This window comes from Pan paniscus, chromosome 16, assembly GCF_029289425.2.
Source record: "Pan paniscus chromosome 16, NHGRI_mPanPan1-v2.0_pri, whole genome shotgun sequence".
Classification (NCBI taxonomy): Eukaryota; Metazoa; Chordata; class Mammalia; order Primates; family Hominidae; genus Pan; species Pan paniscus.
In genome coordinates, this window is record NC_073265.2 from 23122976 (window position 1) to 23142974 (window position 19999).

Sequence of the window (19999 nt, forward strand, 5' to 3'; positions counted from 1 at the left end):
AAAGACAGACAGACCCAGGCCAGGTGTGGTGACTCATGCCTGTAATCCCAGCACTTTGGGAGGCTGAGGTGGGTGGATCACTTGAGGTGAGGAGTTTGAGACCAGCTTGGCCGACATGGCGAAACCCTGTCACTACTAAAAGAAATACAAAAATTAGCCAGGTGTGGTGGCGTGCATCTGTAATCCCAGTTACTTGGGAAGCTGAGGCAGGAGAATTGCTTGAACCTGGGAGACGGAGGTTGTAGTCAGCCAAGGCTGCACCCCTGCACTCCAGCCTGGACAACAGATCTAGACTCTGTCTCAAAAAAAAAAAAAGAAAGGCCCACCACTAAATCAATTTGAGCTCAAAGATAAGTTAATCAGGAGAAAAATCAGACTAAACAGGTTAAGTAACTTTCTCAAAGTTATACAAAAAGCAAATACTGGTCTTCTGACTTTCAATTCACTGACTTCTGTCTATATTATGCCTATTACTTTTACAAGTGCTCTTCCATTTTTAATCAAAATGTTATTTCAAGGGACAAGAAATTATGTAAGTGACAACAGGGGTATTTTTCAGTGAATGCTGACAGCTGTGAAAGTCTTAATCTTTCTTCCCCAATACCCTCCTATCATGAACAGCACATGACCACTCTTGCAACAGCAGGACTGAAGTTTTTCTTCCAAGTGGTATTGTTGCAACTCTCTGGGGTACTCTCCTTTATCATCTCCCTCCCTTTAAAAAAATATTGCCAATCCTTTCCTCCAACAACTCACAAAATAAGAGTTTTTCAAATCATTTTATCTTTAATAATCTTGTAGTAATTTAAAATATGAGAAAAAAAAGTCAAATGTGTTCCCTTTATGGGTGATGCCACCATGATTGCCTCACACAAGCATGATCAATCGCCCCGAGAGACTGGATGCCAAAGAGTATGGCTGGCAAAAAGGCATCAGTGCTCACAGTCCGAAGAGTTTGGTTACGGAGTCTCCGAGGGGTAACAGGCGGCAGAAAAGACATCAGTTTAAGGGACCTTCAGAGGACAGGGCGCGGTTGCTGGGTCATGAGCACCTTGAAGCGTTTCTTGATGGTGATTCGGTGTCGAGAGTATTTGTCATCTGGGGAGAACCGAGCAGGATGGGCTGAGCAGGTCTGTTGTCCCATCGGGTCAAATTTCTGCTCCAGGAACAGAGAATGTATGTCAGTACAGGAGTGATGAAATGGGGTGGGGCCAGCGCGAAAAAGGGCAAACATGAAAATAGAAGACGCAATGGTCAACTCAAAAAGTTGTACAAATAAATAGAGAAATATAAAATTTAAAAAGGCCGAGCGCGGTGGCTCACGCCTGTAATCCTGGCACTTTGGGAGGTCGAGGCGGGAGGATGGCTTGAGGTCAGAAGTTTGAGACCAGCCTGGGCAATATGGCGAAACCTCGTCTCTACAACAAACAAACAAACAAAACCAACCAACCAAACAAAAAACCCCAAAACCAAAAATTAGCCGGGTGTGGTGGCGCACGCCTGTCGTCCCAACTACTCGGGAGGCTGAGGCAGAAGGATTGTTTGAGCCCAGGAGGCGGAGGTTGCAGTGAGCCGAGACCGCGCCTCTGCACTACAGCCTAGGCAACAAAGCGAGTCCCTGTCTTTAAAAAAAAAAAAAAAAAAAAAAAAAGGGAAAGTGACTGCAATGGCGCTATCCCGGCTCACTGCAACCTCTGCCTCCCGGGTTTAAGCGATTCTCCTGTCTCAGCCTCCCGAGTAGCTGGGATAACAGGCGCACACCGCCATGCCCGGCTAATTTTTTGTATTTTAGTAGAAACGGAGTTTCACCGTGTTGCCCAGAATGGTCGCGAACTCCTGAGCTAAGGCAATCCACCCGCCTCGGCCTCCCAAAGTGCTAGGATTACAGGCGTGAGCCACTGCGCCCCGCCCGAATTTTTTCTTTTAATTAAAAAATGAGTCGCGCGGTCCCGGTTCTTCCCCACCTCGGTTCTGGACTTTCTGGTTCCCCGCACCCAGCTAGGTAACTCCACGTATGACCTCACCCACTCCTCCCATCTACATTTCTCGCCATGCCTATTTACACCCTGTTTTCTCTCCTCACCTTCAGCGTATAAACTCGATCTCCCTGCTCGTTGAGGTAATACTGGAGAAACATGATCGCTCATAAGCCAGCGGTCCCAATTCGGTCCACCGCTCAGTCTGCAGTGGTCCGCCCGACTGCGTCACGTGTTCGTCAATTTCCTTCCTGCATAACCGGAAGTCTCTCTCTCCTGGCACTCCGGAAAATGCAGTCAATTTTTGCCTTGTTTTCAGCTAGCCAGAAGGGGGCGCACGAGAGCAGGGCTTGGCTTGGGGCCCCACTTGCAACTTTGCAGGCTAAAACACGTGGAGTGTGCCTACTGTGTGCTAGGTACACGGCGTTAGAGGGGGGTAGGGATGGATGTGGATAGAATATTGACATATAGAAGCCTGTCTTTGTCTCAAGATACACACCCATTTCAGGAGCAGTGAGTTTTCAATGCCTGAAGAAACAAGGGCTCCAGGATTCAGAGCCCCTTTACCCTAGGGAAGAAAGAAGAGGTTTTCTTCCCTCCCCTCTTTTACATCCAGTTCCCCTGCTCCATTTCAAAGCGTTGGCGGTAAAGAATGCATGTTTAGTATCAATATTCCGTAAAGCGAAAGAGCGTAAAGTTATTTTATGAAACTGGTGAAGCATGTTTCAGCGGTCGAACCAAGATTTAAACTTAGGTCCCTACCGCAAATTCAGCGCTCTTTCTTATGGTGGTGAGTAGCTAATAATAACGTAATAAAGTGCACCTTCTAGGAGTTTTTACAATTTTTAAAAGAATATAGAAGTTCTCCTTATAAGACTCTCGTTTAAAGAAATGAAAATGAGAACCAAAATATCATTACAAAGATCATCGTTACGCCATTGTTTATGACAAAAGCATTGGAATATATATTAATTGTGTAACTAGAAAAACCTGCACTTTTTTTTTTTTTTTTTTTTAAGAATATGGTTTGGCGGGGCGCGGTGGCTCACGCCTGTAATCCCAACACTGGGAGGCTGAGGCAGGCGGATCACAGGTCAAGGGTTCGAGACCAGTCTGGCCAATCTGGCGAAACCCCGTCTCTACTAAAACTACAGAAAAATTAGCCGGGCGTGGTGGTGGGCGCCTGTAGTCCCAGCTACTTCAGAGGCTGAGGCAGGAGAATCACTTGAAGCGGGGAGGCAGAGGTTGCAGCGAGCTGAGATAGCACCACTGCACTCCAGCCTGGGTCCGTCTCAAAGAAAAAAAAAATATGGTTTGTGGCTGGGCGCGGTGGCTCACGCCTGTAATCCCAGCACTTTGGGAGGCTGAGACGGGTGGATCACACGGTCAGGAGTTCGAGACCAGCCTGGCCAATATGGTGAAACCCCCAAAAATACAAAAATTAGCGGGGCGTGGTGGCGGGCACCTGTAGTCCCAGCTACTCGGGAGGCTGAGGCAGGAGAATCGCTTGAACCCGGGAGGCGGAGGTTGCAGTGAGCCAAGATCACGCCACTGCACTCCAGCCTGGGCGACAGAGCGAGATCCTGTCTCAAAAAAAAAAAAAAAAAGAATATAGTTTGTATTTACTTGTAGTTGCATAAAAAATCTCTGCAAGTATTCACAAGAAACAGATGATACTGGTTTCCTCTGGGATAGAGAACTTAGTTGCAGGAGAAAGGGGTAAGGGGTGGGAGGCAGACTTATTGCTATGTATTTTATTATGCAGTTTGATTTTTGAACCTTGCTAATGTATTACCTGTTAAAAATTTTTTAAAGGCCGGGCACGGTGGCTCACGCCTAGTAATCCCAGCACTTTGGGAGGCTGAGGCGGGCAGATCATGAGGTCAGGAGATCGAGACTATCCTGGCTAACACAGTGAAACCCCGTCTCTACTAAAAATACAAAAAATTAGCCGGGCGTGGTGGTGGGTGCCTGTAGTCCCAGCTACTCAGGAGGGTGAGGCAGGACAATGGCGTGAACCCGGAAGGCGGAGCTTGCAGTGAGCAGAGATCACGCCACTGCACTACAGCCTGGGTGACAGAGCGAGATTTCGTTTAAAAAAAAAAATTTAAATCTAAGTAGTTAATTTTGTTAGAAAGGAAAATGATGATTTCAGCCTTCAGATCTTATTAATGAAATACTCTTTAGAAAAGAGAAAAGATATCTCAGAGGAAGCAAGAAAGATGCCATGAACCCCAGGGAAGGCCTTTTGGGGGAAATCCACGTTTGGATGAAGCTGTGGCTGTAGAGGATGCTCTGGGAGTTACTGGCCTGAAACAGTCGCCAGGAACCTTAGCAGATAAATTTTATTTTTTAAATTTAAACCAAAATAATTTAACAAAAAGAAGGACTTTCTACTCTTGAAATTTTAAACTGCATGGCAGCTTTTTTATTTAGTGAGGCTTTTCAGCAAAGGGTAAGGCGTCTGTGGAGTACAGAGCCTATGTTAGTAGATTGGACAGCTTTCCAAGGAAATGATGTGCACACAGCAATCGAGCACCTTGGATCATCTGACAATTCGAATTTTAAACTTTAGTTCCCTTGATCCTTAAGTGTATAGACCAATGTACTCTGAATTTAGTTCAGAAAATATAGCCATCATTGAATTAAGTCAGGGGTCTACCGTCAACCTGCTGTTAATAGGAAGTCAGTTACAGAACTGGCTGGGATGGAAGGACACAAAATGAGATATGTTGGTGAAGAATCGAAGTGTAGTGAACCAAACAGTAAAACTGTAATGTGTTGGGAATCTGAGAAAGAGTTTACAAATAGCCCTAAAGAGGCAAACATCAATTGCGTTGCCAAACTGTAGTTTGAAGGGAATTCCTGGTTTCTTCATACTTACTAGAACCCTTCATGGAATATCTGTCCCCACCCTCACCCCACTTTTCCCTCTCCCCTCCCCCACAGCAGAATGCCTTGAGTTCCGTATTCTAGTTCTGTGTGATCTGATCTTTACCTTCCCTTCCTTGGATCCCTGTGCACCTACTGGAGCCAGGTTACTCTGGGTCCTGGACCTGACTGCCTCATTCTGGAGGCTTCCAGACAGCCACGGTTAGTGCCCAAACCTGAGAGGATGGCTTCAGATGGAGGTAAGTCTGCAGGTGGTGAGGAGGATTTCTGGTACCTGCTCATATCCTTTGAGACAAGCTCTCTGGGCTGACCTAAAGGAATGTGAGGTGCTACACCCCGTCAAAGGTATCACACTTGGGGAGGCTAGGGAAGGAGATTGTACCTTTAAGACTAGGGGCTGGGGAAGGAAGAGGACTTCCTTAAGGACAGATTAAGGTGTCTCTGAGGATACATGCTGAGTATAGAGAAAGGATGGCAATTAGCAACTTGATTCTCTTGAACAGGGGACACTTCTGCATGTGTTTTTGTGGTGGGAGAGAGGATCAGAGGTATGTGTCTTAGGACTGGCACAGAGAGGTTTCAAGGGGGAAGGCCCAAGTTCATCTGTCTTTTTTAGGCAACTGGAGCCTGTTCTAGGATTTTGCCACGCTTGAGCTTATGAGGGGAAGGGGATGTGGAGGATGGAGGATGGGAGGGTAAGGTGGGAAGGACCTTAGTGGGAAAAGATAATCTGTAGTTATCTGTTGCAGAGAAATGCCTTCCTGAAAACTAGGCTGGAATGTATTATAAACTGCCTCTGCTCGGGCCGGGTGCGGTGGCTCATGCCTGTAATCCCAGCACTTTGGAAGGCTGAGGCGGGTGGATCACCATGTTGGCCAGGCTGGTCTCGAACTCCTGACCTCAAGTGATCCACCTCCCTCGGCCTCCCAAAGTGCTGAGATTACAGGCGCTTGAGGCCGGGAATTCGAGACCAGCCTGACCAACGCGTGGAGAAACCCTATCTCTACTGAAAATACAAAAAAAAAATTAGCCGGGCATGGTGGCACATGCCTGTAATCTTAGCTACTCGGGAGGCTGAGGCAGGAGAATCACTTGAATCTGGGAGGCAGAGGTTGTGGTGAGCCAAGATCGCGTCATCGCACTCCAGCCTGGGCAACAACAGCGAAACTCAGTCTCAAAAAAAAAAACAAAAAACAAAACACAAAAAACAGCTGCGTCTGCTCAGAGCCCCACGGCTCCTTCCAGCCCTAGAGGTGGCTTTGCTCTGAGTTCAGGAAGCAGTTTTTCCTGATTCATCTGGGCCAGGGAGGTGGGTCATGACAGCCAGGATGAGAGCTGGGGCTTCACTGAGATGCTCTTAGTTTTTCTTCCTTTTATGGACCTCAGGCCTTCAGGCCCCTTTCATTGTGTTCTGTACTCAGTGGCATACCCTCAGCCCTCTGCTCTGTGGCTGAAATGAGTTTGAATCTGAGTTTGCTCATGTCCCATGGTCAGAATGCAGAAGTTGAGTGTTGTTAGTTTGCCAGTGGAATGAATATTTTTTGTAAGGGGGAGGAGATTTAAGCAGGTTATATTCTACCTTTTTTTTTTTTTTTTTTTTGAGATGGAGTCTCACTGTGTCGCTTACGCTGGAGTGCAGTGGTGTGATGTTAGCTCACTGCAACCTCTGCCTCCAGGGTTCAAGCGATTCTCTTTCCTCAGCCTCCTGAGCAGCTGGGATACAGGCGCCCACCACCACACCCAGCTAATTTTTGTATTTTTAGTAGAGACGGGGTTTCACCATGTTGGCCAGGCTGGTCTCCAACTCCTGACCTCAAGCGCCTGTAATCTCAGCACTTTGGGAGGCCGAGGGAGGTGGATCACTTGAGGTCAGGAGTTCGAGACCAGCCTGGCCAACATGGTGAAACCCCGTCTCTACTAAAAATACAAAAATTAACTGGGCATGGTGGCGCCCGCCTGTAATCCCAGCTACTCAGGAGGCTGAGGCAGGAGAATCGCTTGAACCCGGGAGGCTGCAGAGGTTGCAGTGAGCTGAAATTGTGCCACTGCGCTCCAGCCTAGGTGACAGAGACTCTGCCTTGGAAAAGAGAAAAAAAAAAAAGTCCTAGGAGACACAGGTTCTGATCAATTAAGTACACATTTGTATACTTATCCTTGGTCTTTTTGACTAGAGTCCACATAGCCCCTCCTCAGCTGGAACTGTGACAATGAAGGACTTCATTGTCATTTCCTTAGCACCTAGCTCAGTGCCTTGTTCCTAGTGAGCCCTAAATTTCTGATATTAGGAGCTCCAAGTAGAAGGACCACAGATAGGATAGTCTGCATCGCCAAACATGTCCAGCAGTTACTTAAAGATCTGGAAACTTCTCTCCCCACACCGCCCTCCCCTCACTCATTTCCTTGTCCTTATCTAATCCTCTCTAATTATTCCTGGCTGTTATACAACAACATTTCTGGGAACCAAACATCCAATCCCCGTATCCTCTCCTGGGAACAGTACTTCTGTGAGTGGTGGCAGAGGCCACAGAGCAGCTGGGAGAAAGCAGGGTTCAGGTGGTTTGAATCTTTTGTTTGGAATAGGTGAGCATAGGAGATGTACATGTAATGCTGGGTAGAATGTGTTATGGAATATCTGAGCTTCGTGGATCCTAGAGTCACTGCTCCTGCTTATAGATTGAATCTTTCTTCTGTTGTTTTAGGTTAAGAGAGATTTATAAGAAGCAACAGGAAAAGGAAAAGGAGGAGGGAATAAGCCAGTAATATTTTTGAAAGTGCCTCATTCTCAAAGGCCTTGTGGATGCCTCGAGATGGGCTGGAACTTATCGTGGACTAGTTCCCTTACTGCACTAAGCCTGCTGTGGGCTGTTTTCTCTGCAGATCAGGTGTCAACCCAATTCTGTATCTTAGTAAACAGCCTATGGAGAGGCTGGAGAGGTCTGCCAGGAATTTTCTTAGAGAAGCACTTAGGGGACCGGGCACAGTGGCTCATGCCTGTAATCCCAACACTTTAGGAGGTCGAGGCGGGTGGATTACCTGAGGTCAGGTTTTTGAGACCAGCCTGGCCAACATGGCGTAAACCCCGTATGTCCTAAAAATACAAAAATTAGCTGGATGTGGTGGTTCGTGCCTGTAATCCCAGCTACTTGGGGGGCTGAGGCAGGAGAATCACTTGAACCCAGGAGGCGGAGGTTGCAGTGAGCTAAGATCGTGCTGCTGCACTCCAGAATGGGCCACAGAGCAAGACTCCATCTAAAAAAAAAAAAAAAAAAAAGCAGCACTTAGAGGCAGTGATGGCTTGGGCTTGTCTCTTCTTGGCAGATAGGGGTCTGTGTGTCTTGTTGAAAAAGAAGCAACTTCTTTAATGCAGTCATTCTCAACGAGAAGTAAGATCAAAATCACTTGGGGGACATTTGCAAACTATGCAAGTTCCCCATCCATATCCCCTCTTTCACCTGTTGAGAATCAGTGCTTTGAGTCTTCGGGTCTAAAGAAGAACTCAGATGGGGTGTGGTGGCTCACACCTGTTACCTCTGCACTTTGGAAGGCTGAGGCAGGAGGATCACTTGAGGCCTGGAGTCTGAGCCTAGCCTAGGAAACATAGCGAGACGCCATCTCTACAATTTTTCTTTTTTTTTTTTTGAGACAGAGTTTTCCTTTGTCACCAAGGCTGGAGCGCAGAAGCGCAATCTCAGCTCACTGCAGCCTCAACTTCTTGGGCTCAAGCGATCCTCCCACCCCAGCCCCCCAAGTAGTTGGGACTACAGGTGCATGCCACTGCACCTGGCTTATTTTTGTATTTTTAATAGAGACAGGGTTTTGCCATGTTGCCCAGGCTGGTCTCAAACTCCTGGAGTCAAGCAATCCTTCCACCTTGGCCTCCCAAAGTGCTGGGATTACAGATATGAACCACCGTGCCCGGCCTCTACAAAAAAATTTAAAAATAAAGGAGGAATTCACCTGTAATCCCAGCACTTTGGGAGGCCGAGGCAGGCGGATCACAAGGTCAGGAGATCGAGACCAACCTGGCTAACACGGTGAAACCCCGTCTCTATTAAAAATACAAAAAATTAGCCGGGCGTGGTGGCGGGCGTCTGTAGTCCCAGCTACTCAGGAGGCTGAGGCAGGAGAATGGCATGAACCTAGGAGGCGGAGATTGCAGTGAGCCGAGATTGTGCCACTGCACTCCAGCCTGGGCGACAGAGCGAGACTCCATCTCAAAAAATAAAAATAAAAATAAAAATAAAAAAAATGGGGAATTCAGATGGCTAACTCTGGTCTTCTTTTCTCCTACTCCATTTCTTCTTTTTCTTTGTCTCAACAGCATCTGCATTGCCGGGACCGGATATGAGCATGAAACCTAGTGCCGCCCCATCTCCATCCCCTGCACTTCCCTTTCTCCCACCAACTTCTGACCCACCAGACCACCCACCCGGGGAGCCACCTCCACAGCCCATCATGCCTTCAGTATTCTCTCCAGACAACCCTCTGATGCTCTCTGCTTTCCCCAGCTCACTGTTGGTGACAGGGGATGGGGGCACTTGCCTCAGTGGGGCTGGGGCTGGCAAGGTCATTGTCAAAGTCAAGACAGAAGGGGGGTCAGCTGAGCCCTCTCAAACTCAGAGCTTTATCTTTACTCAGACTGCCCTCAATTCGACTGCCCCGGGCACTCCCTGTGGGGGCCTTGAGGGTCCTGCACCTCCATTTGTGACAGCATCTAATGTGAAGACCATTCTGCCCTCTAAGGCTGTTGGTGTCAGCCAGGAGGGTCCTCCAGGCCTTCCACCTCAGCCTCCACCACCAGTTGCTCAACTGGTCCCCATTGTGCCCCTGGAAAAAGCTTGGCCAGGGCCACATGGGACAACCGGGGAAGGAGGTCCTGCGGCCACTCTATCCAAGCCTTCACTAGGTGACCGCTCCAAAATTTCCAAGGACGTTTATGAGAACTTCCGTCAGTGGCAGCGTTACAAAGCCTTGGCCCGGAGGCACCTATCCCAGAGTCCTGACACAGAAGCTCTTTCCTGTTTTCTTATGTAAGTGGGGAGACCGGAGATTAATTATTCTAGGGCTTTTAAATAAGGAGGACTTTGGGGTGAACATAGTAGTTTAGGCTATTTAGGACTACTTGAGGGAAGGTCATGAGGGCAAGGGAGATGCTCTGAGAACGAAAAACATATTAATAATAATAATCAGCCTCTTAACCCACTTCCTAGTTTATAACAACCTTTCAGGTGTCTTATCTTAAGTGATCCTCACCACACTGTGAGTTCAGGCAAGCCTTCCTCTGGTAATCTTCATTTACAGATAAGAAGACTGAAACCAAGGACCAGTGATTGGAACTTAGGTCTCTCACTCTAAGTGCCAGGGTCCTCCCCCCGTTCTATTTTACTACCTTTTGACATTGAGTCAGAACTATCCAAACTAGCCAGGATGAGTGCTGGACCCTGACTCAGGGCCCTGGGTGGCAGGGGGAACAGTGTGGGGCCAGGCAAAGGACTTTGTGTGTGCTGCTCCCTCTGCTCCCTCCACTCATTTTATTCAGGAGAATTCACTTTGAAATAGGGTGGGGGGTAGAGCTTGCTTAGTGGTCAAGGGCATGGCTCTACCACTCACTAGATTTGTGATCCTGGGCAGGACATTTAACATCTTTGCCCTCAGTTTTCTCAGTTAAAAAGGGGGATAACTATACCTAATTCACAGAGTTGCTGAGGAGATTAAATGGGTTAATATATGTGAAGTCCTTGGCGCAGAGAATGTTTCATTAAATGTCAACTGTTTTATTATTATCATAAAAAGGCCATCTAGAAGAGGAAAAGAACTCGCAAAAGGTCAAAACGTCCTTGCTTAAGAGCGAGTGTGTGTTTAGTCAAGGAGCCCAGGGTCCTAGGCTGTTTTGTTTACAAAACAGTCATTCCTCAGCTGGGGAACAGTCTTCCCTTCCCACCCAGACCCACTGTCCCTCTCAACTGCCCTGTGCCCTCAGCATTTTGTGTAAGCCGCTATATAACACATACCACATTTTATTGCTTTAAACAAATGTACATGGTGCTCTTCCAGTGGCTGAACTCCTAAAGGAATCCCTCTACCCCGAACTTGGAGCAAATGAATCAAGATGTTCCCCCAAAGTCCTAGATGTACAGCATCTTCAGGCTCCCTGCTTTCTCAAGGCAGATCTGAGTTCGCTCTTGGAGCCTAGCAGGCTAAATTTCAAAATCTTGAACCAGTGTGGGCTCTCAAGGTTTGCATGGGATCCATTTGCTTTGGGTCCTGGCCTGCTTGTGCTTCACACTCAGGGGCTCTGGGCAGGGTCTTCCACAAAAGGCAGTCCAGACCACTGCAACATGGGAAGCTCCTGAAATGCTCAGTTGTGGGATCCTGGGGAGCTGCAATTTGATTATAACGAGCTTCCCCAAGCGATTCTGATGCCCAATAATGTCTGAGGACTCCAAGGGAGTCAGAGAGACAAAAATGAAGCCCTTGCTTTAGGCTGGGCTCTTGATTTCTTCTGGATTAGGAAGGGCTTAAGAGCCCTCTAGAAGTGGGGGTCTAGTATTGGCATTTAACTGTCTGTGGGGAATATCTGGAAACAAAGACTGAAAAAGCAATAAATAAAAACACCACATGACCTTTAGTTAGAGATTCCTGTGGGTTAGCAAATGCCTTTAAAGAAAAAATGCAAGAGCCTTTGGACAAGGTTAAACATACTTCAGAGCAAATCCCATTCATTTAATAACGCGAGTCCTCCCTTTCTAATAATTAATTGAGGATGGCACTGTGAGAATTAGGGGTGGTAGTTGCCATTGATTTTAAAAGGTGGGGAGAAGAATTGTCTGTTTGATTTTATATTAGTTGTAAAGTTCAACAGGAAGAGGGGCGAGTATGGTAAATGAATGGATGGGAGGTTGAGCGTCTGTAAGTCTAATCAGAAGTGGGACATGACAGGCCCTAAGGGGCACAATAGATTTGATGAGGGGCAGGGGATGTGTTATTGATGTAGGTGTCAGGGCAGGTGGATGGGAGCACACTTTTAGAATGTGACTGACTCAATGGGGGTTTTAGCCCAGTGCTTCGTTCCCTGGCCCGGCTGAAGCCCACTATGACCCCGGAGGAGGGACTGCCATTGGCTGTGCAGGAGTGGGAGCGCACCAGCAACTTTGACCGGATGATCTTTTATGAGATGGCAGAAAGGTGAGTTCGATGAACCTTCATTCTCCTGAGGGAGGCTGTGTGGCTGCGAGCAGTAAGGGCTGCAGAGAGGCTTGTGTGGGGGTGATTATCAAAAGCCATATCAGGATGGGGCACAGTGGCTCACGCCTGTAATCCCACCACTTTGGGAGGCCAAGGCCGGTGGATCACCTGAGGTCAGGAGTTCGAGAACAGCCTGGCCAACATGGCGAAACCCTGTCTCTACAAAAAAAAAAAATACAAAAATTAGCTGGGCATGGTGGCACGTGCCTGTAGTCCCATCTACTCAGGAGGCTGAGGCAGGAGAATCGTTTGAACCTGGGAGGTGGAGGTTGCTGTGAGCCGAGATCATGCCTCTGCACTCCAGCATGGGTGACAGAGCAAGACTCCATCTCAAAAAAAAAAAAAAGGGATGTTAGGCTGGGTGTGTGCTTGTAGTCCCAGCTACTCTAGAGGCTAAGGTGGGAGGATGGTTTGGGTTCAGTAGTTCAAGACCAGCCTGGACAACATAGCAAGACCTCATCACAAAAAAAAAAAAAAAAGAAAGAAAAGAAAAAAAGGGACGGGAGGAGGGGTGTAGACTAGGATGGCGGTTTCCTGGATCCTTGCTTCTTCCTCCACCACCTTGACTCTTGGGTTTTTCTATCCTGTTTCCTCTTGAAAGCTCCCCCCTCACCAGATCCTGAATCTGCATAGGAGCCTTGATATTGTAGGTCTTAGGATGGGATTGGAGATTGGACCCCGATAGATATAGAAATTTCATGCTGAAAGGACCTAGCAATGAGGAGGTATGCTCTACCAGGCAGGTTCTTTTCTCTTCTCATTGACTTGGTAGCAAGTGGCTATTGATACAGAACTTCAGGACCACTCCTCCATTGGAAATAGTGGCACAGAAAATCCCTTTCCGCCTTTATCCCAGGGAGGGGGCTGGTTCTGGAAGAGCCGGGGAAAGCCAGTGTCCTGGATGCCCAAAGTTGTCTCCTGGCTCTTCTTCTATTTCTCTATAATATCTTTGATTAAAAAAAAAAAAAAAAAAAAAGGCTGGGCGTGATGGCTCCGCCTGTAATCCCAGCACTTTGGGAGGCCGAGGCAGGCGGATCACCTGAGGTCGGGAGTTCGAGACCAGCCTGACTAACATGGAGAAACCCCATCTCTACTAAAAATACAAAATTAGCCAGGCGTGGTGGCACATGCCTGTAATCCGAGCTACTCAGGAGGCTGAGGCAGGAGAATCGCTTGAACCCAGGAGGCAGAGGTTGCAGTGAGCCGAGATTGTGCCATTGCACTCCAGCCTCGGCAACAAGAGCGAAACTCTGTCTCAAAAAAAGAAAGAAAGAAAGAAAAAACTCAGAAAAATGAACAAATTTTTCCAAGCTTAGCTTCCACTTACTCCCTCCCAAAACCTTTTGGACCCATGCTTCCTAGACTTACCTTTCCAAGAATCCCATCCCAGTCTCAGGACTCTGGGATCTCACATTGTTTCCTGGTAGGAACTGCCTTGAATTCTTTGTGGTTGTAGGCAGGGGCAAATGAGGTCTTGAGGAGGATCCCACTGTGAGATCCCACCAGGCTGTTGCATAGGCCTGATTAAATTAAACAAGCCTATATTGAGCACTGCTGTGTACAATCCATGAAGCTGGGTGAGATAGGTACGGAAAACAAGTGAGGCCGGGCACATTGGCTCACACCTGTAATCCCAGCATTTTGGGAGGGTGAGGCGGGCGGATCATGAAGTCAGGAGATTGAGACCATTCTGGCTAACACGGTGAAACCCCGTCTCTACTAAAAATACAAAAAAAAAAAAAAAAAAAAGCCAGGTGTGGTGGCACGCACATGTAGTCCCAGCTACTCAGGAGACTGAGGCAGGAGAATCACTTGAACCCGGGAGGCAGAGGTTGCAGTGAGCCGAGATTGGGCCACTGCACTTCATCCTGGGCAACAGAGTGAGACTCTGTCTCAAAAACAAAAACAAGTACTGAAAGCCCTCGCTCTGTCCAAGAGAAGTTTACAAGCTCTAGATCATTCTTAACTTTTTTTTTTTTTTTTTTTTGAGACAAAGTCTCACACTGTTGCCTGGGCTGGAGTGCAATGGCACGATCTCGGCTCACTGCAACCTCTGCCTCCTGGGTTCAAGTGATTCTCCTGCCTAAGCCTCCCGAGTAGCTGGGATTACAGGCACCCACCACCACATCAGGCTAATTTTGTGTATTTTTAGTAGAGACGGGGTTTCACTATGTTGGCCAGGCTGGTCTCGAACTCTTGACCTCATGATCCGCCCGCCTCAGCCTCCCAAAGTGCTGGAGTTACAGGCGTGAGCCACTGCGCCTGGCCTCATTCTTTACTTTTTAAAAATTTTCTTGAGGCAGGATCTCACTCTGTTGCCCAGGCTGGAGTGCAGTGGCACTGTCATGGCTCACTGCAGCCTTCACCTCTTGAGCTCAAGCGATCCTCCCACCTCAGCCCCACAATAGCTGTGACTAGACGCGCGTCATCACTCTTGGCTAATTTTTTTGGTATCTTTTGTAGAGATGGGTTTTTGCCATGTTACCCAGGTTGGTCTCAAACTCTTGGGCTCAAGCAATCTGCCCACCTCAGCCTCCCAAAGTGTTGGGTTTATAGGCATGAGCCACCCCACCTGGCTATTCATTTTCTTAAGCTTCCTAAGTTATGACTATAGGGGAAGGAACTATGTGCTGAGCTCCTGAAGTTTCCCTGGAAATACGATTAAGCCACCTGTGACCACCCTCCTGGGTGACATGACTTAGGCAGACTTTGCCCACTTGAGAGCACTTCCTTTCTTGGCCATGCTTGGCTGTGGTCTGGATTTCTGATGGGTCTGGTCTCCTTCTCAGCATTGCCTATGCCTTTCTCACCCTCTGCAGGTTCATGGAGTTTGAGGCTGAGGAGATGCAGATTCAGAACACACAGCTGATGAATGGGTCTCAGGGCCTGTCTCCTGCAACCCCTTTGAAACTTGATCCTCTAGGGCCCCTGGCCTCTGAGGTTTGCCAGCAGCCAGGTGAGGCTACCCAATTTTGACAGGAGCCGTGGGCCAAAGGCTCAAAGGGATGCGTACAGAAGCCAGTCACAGATTAGAGAAGGCATAGCCCAGGCTCTGCCACTTTCCCTCTGGAGAGTGGCATTTGATATTCCAAACAGACCACCCCATTGGAGGCTGGGTTCTCAGGTTCCTTTTGCCCTGAACTAGGTATTGATCTTGGTGAAGTAAACTGACTACTCTCACCGAGACTCTAAATTCAGCACATAATACCTCATCTGCCTAAGGAATGGGGGCTGGATTAGGGGGTTTCTTGGAATTTCAGGGATTCCAAAATTCCTCATACAGTGATTCTTAGACCCTCTAGGTCCTAAATCTCCCATGGCTGGTGCTTTTTCAGGTTGGCCCAATCCAGCCTGGAACCATTTCAATGTACCCAGATTGCTGAGCTTACAGAGCTGGGAGGCAGAAGCTGTGGTTTCTGTGCTACTTCCCATTCTCCTGTCCATCTCTTACCTTAGTGTACATTCCGAAGGAGGCAGAATCTGTGGTTTCTGTGCTACTTCCCATTCTCCTGTCCATCTCTTCCCTTAGTGTACATTCCGAAGAAGGCAGCCTCCAAGACACGGGCCCCCCGCCGGCGTCAGCGTAAAGCCCAGAGACCTCCTGCTCCTGAGGCACCCAAGGAGATCCCACCAGAAGCTGTGAAGGAGTATATTGACATCATGGAATGGCTGGTGGGGACTCACTTGGCCACTGGGGAGTCAGATGGAAAACAAGAGGAAGAAGGGCAGCAGCAGGAGGAGGAAGGGATGTATCCAGATCCAGGTCTCCTGAGCTACATCAATGAGCTGTGTTCTCAGAAGGTCTTTGTCTCCAAGGTGAGCTGGGCCTGCACATCTTGTTTCTAGCAGATCCTTGGGGTGGGTACTCCCGGGAACTAATGATCTGGGGTTTGTCCAATGTAGTAGGACTTAGGTTTTATTCTATAACTGAGTAATGTGTGTGCATGCATCATCATGAGAATGTGTGTAGCCGGTGGTGGTCAGTTTACAATACCGGAGGGGTAAGAGGGGAGAGTTGGGGAGCTCTTAGTTTCTTCTGTAAAGCCCCTTGTTTCACAGGTTACCTGCTTACAGACTTACATCACTTTTCCTTCTGTTATCCAGGTGGAGGCTGTCATTCACCCTCAATTTCTGGCAGATCTGCTGTCCCCAGAAAAACAGAGAGATCCCTTGGCCTTAATTGAGGAGCTAGAGCAAGAAGAAGGACTCACTCTTACCCAGGTAAAACTGGGGTATAGGAAATATGAGAACGAGAAGCTTGCAAGATTTTATCTAACCCTACACTGTCGTGGGTGATATGGCTCTAGAGATGAACAGCTTCAGGATTGGGCTTCAGGTGCAGAACGAGTAGGTAGAGGGCTATGGAAACACAGGAAATGAGAATGTAAGGGCTCAAAGCATGGGAATAAGGCACAAGAAGGTGGGAAAGAGCTGCAGTATCTGTCTTTGCTACCATCGCTTGAACTACTTGCTTGCCTTCCTTGCCCTGCCCAAATACCGTCTTGTGCCACCCACTCAGCCACCTCTTTCACAACCACGTATAGAACTATTTGTTCATTTCTTTCAGCTGGTCCAGAAGCGACTCATGGCCTTGGAAGAGGAGGAAGATGCAGAGGCGCCTCCAAGTTTCAGTGGCACTCAGTTGGACTTAAGTCCTTCTGTTTCTGTTGAGGATGAAGATGGGGATGGGCGGCTTCGGCCCTCACCTGGGCTTCAGGGGGCTGGGGGCGCCGTTTGCCTGGGAAAGGTTTCTTCTTCAGGAAAACGGGCAAGAGAAGTGCATGGTGGGCAGGAGCAAGCCCTAGATAGCCCCAGAGGGATGCACAGGGATGGGAACACTCTGCCATCCCCCAGCAGCTGGGACCTGCAGCCAGAACTTGCAGCTCCACAGGGAACTCCGGGACCCTTGGGTGTGGAGAGGAGAGGGTCTGGGAAGGTTATAAACCAGGTATCTCTACATCAGGATAGCCATCTAGGAGGCGCTGGGCCTCCTGGGCACTGCCTGGTGGCTGATAGGACTTCAGAGGCTCTGCTCCTTTGTTGGCAGGAAGGCTTCCAGCCTGAGAGCACTCCCAGTTTGGATGCTGGACTTGCAGAGCTGGCTCCTCTGCAAGGACAAGGGTTAGAAAAGCAAGTCCTGGGATTGCAGAAAGGACAACAAACAGGGGGTCGTGGAGTGCTTCCTCAAGGGAAGGAGCCTTTAGCAGTGCCCCGGGAAGGCTCTTCAGGAGCCATGTGGGGAGATGACAGAGGCACCCCCATGGCTCAGAGTTATGATCAGAATCCTTCCCCTAGAGCAGCTGGGGAGAGGGACGATGTCTGTCTCAGCCCAGGACTTTGGCTGAGCAGTGAGATGGATGCTGTAGGCTTGGAGCTGCCTGTACAAATAGAGGAGATCATAGAGAGCTTCCAAGTTGAGAAGTGTGTAACTGAGTATCAGGAAGGCTGCCAGGGACTGGGCTCCAGGGGCAACATTTCCCTGGGTCCTGGAGAAACCCTAGTACCTGGGGATACAGAGAGCAGTGTGATTCCCTGTGGAGGCACAGTTGCGGCAGCTGCCCTAGAAAAAAGAAACTATTGCAGCTTGCCAGGACCTTTGAGGGCCAACAGCCCACCCTTGAGGTCCAAAGAAAATCAAGAACAGAGCTGTGAAACCGTAGGGCATCCCAGTGATCTGTGGGCAGAAGGTTGCTTCCCATTGCTGGAAAGTGGTGATTCCACACTGGGGTCTTCCAAAGAAACCCTTCCACCCACATGCCAAGGCAATCTCCTTATCATGGGGACTGAGGATGCCTCCTCCTTGCCTGAAGCCAGTCAAGAGGCAGGGAGCAGAGGCAATTCCTTTTCTCCTCTGTTGGAAACCATAGAACCGGTCAACATACTAGATGTTAAAGATGACTGTGGCCTCCAACTAAGGGTCAGCGAGGACACCTGCCCACTGAATGTTCATTCTTATGACCCCCAAGGAGAAGGCAGGGTGGATCCTGATCTGTCCAAGCCTAAAAACCTTGCTCCTTTACAAGAGAGTCAGGAGTCTTACACAACTGGGACTCCCAAAGCAACATCTTCTCACCAGGGCCTTGGAAGCACTTTGCCTAGAAGGGGAACCAGGGATGCCATAGTTCCGAGAGAAACTTCTGTTAGTAAAACACACAGGTCAGCAGACAGGGCCAAAGGAAAGGAGAAAAAGAAAAAGGAAGCAGAGGAAGACGATGAGGAACTCTCCAACTTTGCTTACCTCTTGGCCTCTAAACTTAGCCTCTCACCAAGGGAGCATCCCCTCAGTCCTCACCATGCCTCAGGAGGTCAGGGCAGCCAGAGAGCATCCCACCTGCTCCCTGCTGGAGCAAAAGGCCCCAGCAAACTTCCATATCCTGTTGCCAAGTCTGGGAAGCGAGCTCTAGCTGGAGGTCCAGCCCCTACTGAAAAGAGATCCCACTCAGGAGCTCAACTTGGGGTCCCCAGGGAGAAACCCCTAGCTCTGGAAGTAGTTCGACCCTCACAGCCTCGTAAAAGGCGGTGTGACAGTTTTGTCACGGGCAGAAGGAAGAAACGACGTCGTAGCCAGTAGGGAGCAGCGGGACCATCTGACCCCACTTGCCAGTCCCTAAAGGTGGGTGCCCCAGAGTAGATTCCACCCCTGCTGCCCACCAATGGAGAATCCCAATGTTGAATCTCATCCCAATGTTGTTTTGTTGTTCTGCAAAAGTGGCAAGCAGGGAGAGAGAGGTCAGACTGGCTAGGCTGCAGGGGGAATTACCTTTGGAAGGAGCTATATAGAAAAAAAATGAATAAAGTGTTTTTGTTGGAAAATGCTCTCAGAGTGCCCTTTTTCTGTACTCGTGTCTTTGCTGCTAGATAGGGTTAAGATGCTATGAAGAGAGGCTGTAGGGGTAGTCTTAGAGTCTACAAATCCATAAATCTTGTCTCCAGCCTTATCTTGGCTCCCTGCAGCCTCCTCCTGGCAACAGACTGGCTCTCAGGCTGTGATAAGTCTCCAAACTGAGGAATCTCCAATGATCACATTATACATCCCCTCTTCACAAGCCTGGACTTGGTGTCAGGAAGGCTTATCTGGGCATCTTATAATTATCTGCCTCCCTTGAAGTTTATAGATAGAAAGATGCTTTTCTACCTGTTAGAGCTCTGAGATAGAGATCTAATTTTCTTTCTTCTTTTTTTGAGAGAGGGTCTCGTTCTGTAGCCTAAGCTACAGAGTGCAGTGGCATAACGATGGCTTATTGCAGCCTCAACCTCCTGGGCTTAGACAATCCTCCCAGCTTAGCCTCCCAAGTAGCTGGGACTACAGGTGTGCACCAGCATGTCCAGCTAATTTTTCTATTTTTTTTTTTTTTTGTAGAGGTGGGGTTTCACCACAGCATCCAGGCTGGTCTTGAACTCCTGGCCTCAAGCCATCTGCCTGCCCCAACCTCCCCAAGTGCTGGGATTACAGGCATGAGCTACCATGCCCAGCCTAATTTTCTAATTGTCCATAATTGTGTCTCTAGGGGGCCTTGTTTTCTTCCTTGAAAAGAGGCTGAACAGAAAGGACTTCAGTGTCCTTACTCATCTTGTGTCAGAGAAACCCTCCTGTGTAGCTGGTCTGACCTGCAGGGAGGAGGCCGGTTCCTTACTGACACAGCTCCTTGCTTCCACTAGGGGCGATGGAATCGAGTCTCAGTAGGATTATTAAATATGGAATGGTAGCAAGCTATTTTTTAATCTTTAATGAGGACAGAGCAAGAGGGAATGGGCTGAAAAGAGGTTCACGAAGAAGTCTGTTAAAATGTACATATAGGAGACGACAGCAGGAGGGAGGATATGGAACCTCAGTATGATTTCTGTGCAGGAAAGAGCCCTGTCCAAAGAGGAAGATTCATCCAGCT

The 19999-nt window shown here is 48.5% G+C and overlaps 2 protein-coding genes across 3 annotated transcripts; one reads left to right on the forward strand and one right to left on the reverse strand.

Annotated features, from left to right (window-relative positions):
- Positions 1–765: 765 nt before the first annotated feature.
- NOP10 (NOP10 ribonucleoprotein) lies at positions 766–2249 on the reverse strand. The gene is made up of 2 exons (XM_003804943.5): positions 2084–2249; positions 766–1156 (listed from the first exon to the last, which is right to left on the reverse strand). The coding sequence occupies exons 1-2, from the start codon at positions 2135–2137 to the stop codon at positions 1016–1018; spliced, it is 195 nt and encodes a 64-aa protein (XP_003804991.1). The 5' UTR covers positions 2138–2249; the 3' UTR covers positions 766–1015.
- On the forward strand, positions 2238–19990 carry NUTM1 (NUT midline carcinoma family member 1). 2 transcript variants are annotated; one of them, XM_055098819.2, is made up of 8 exons: positions 2294–2766; positions 5014–5107; positions 9190–9898; positions 11925–12053; positions 14933–15069; positions 15643–15929; positions 16218–16334; positions 16681–19990. In XM_055098819.2, the coding sequence occupies exons 1-8, from the start codon at positions 2761–2763 to the stop codon at positions 18682–18684; spliced, it is 3483 nt and encodes a 1160-aa protein (XP_054954794.1). In that variant the 5' UTR covers positions 2294–2760; the 3' UTR covers positions 18685–19990. The 2 variants fall into 2 exon arrangements, with proteins under 2 accessions (XP_003804990.2, XP_054954794.1); XM_003804942.5 differs by lacking the exon at positions 5014–5107 and having other exon boundaries at positions 2238–2766.
- Positions 19991–19999: the final 9 nt, after the last annotated feature.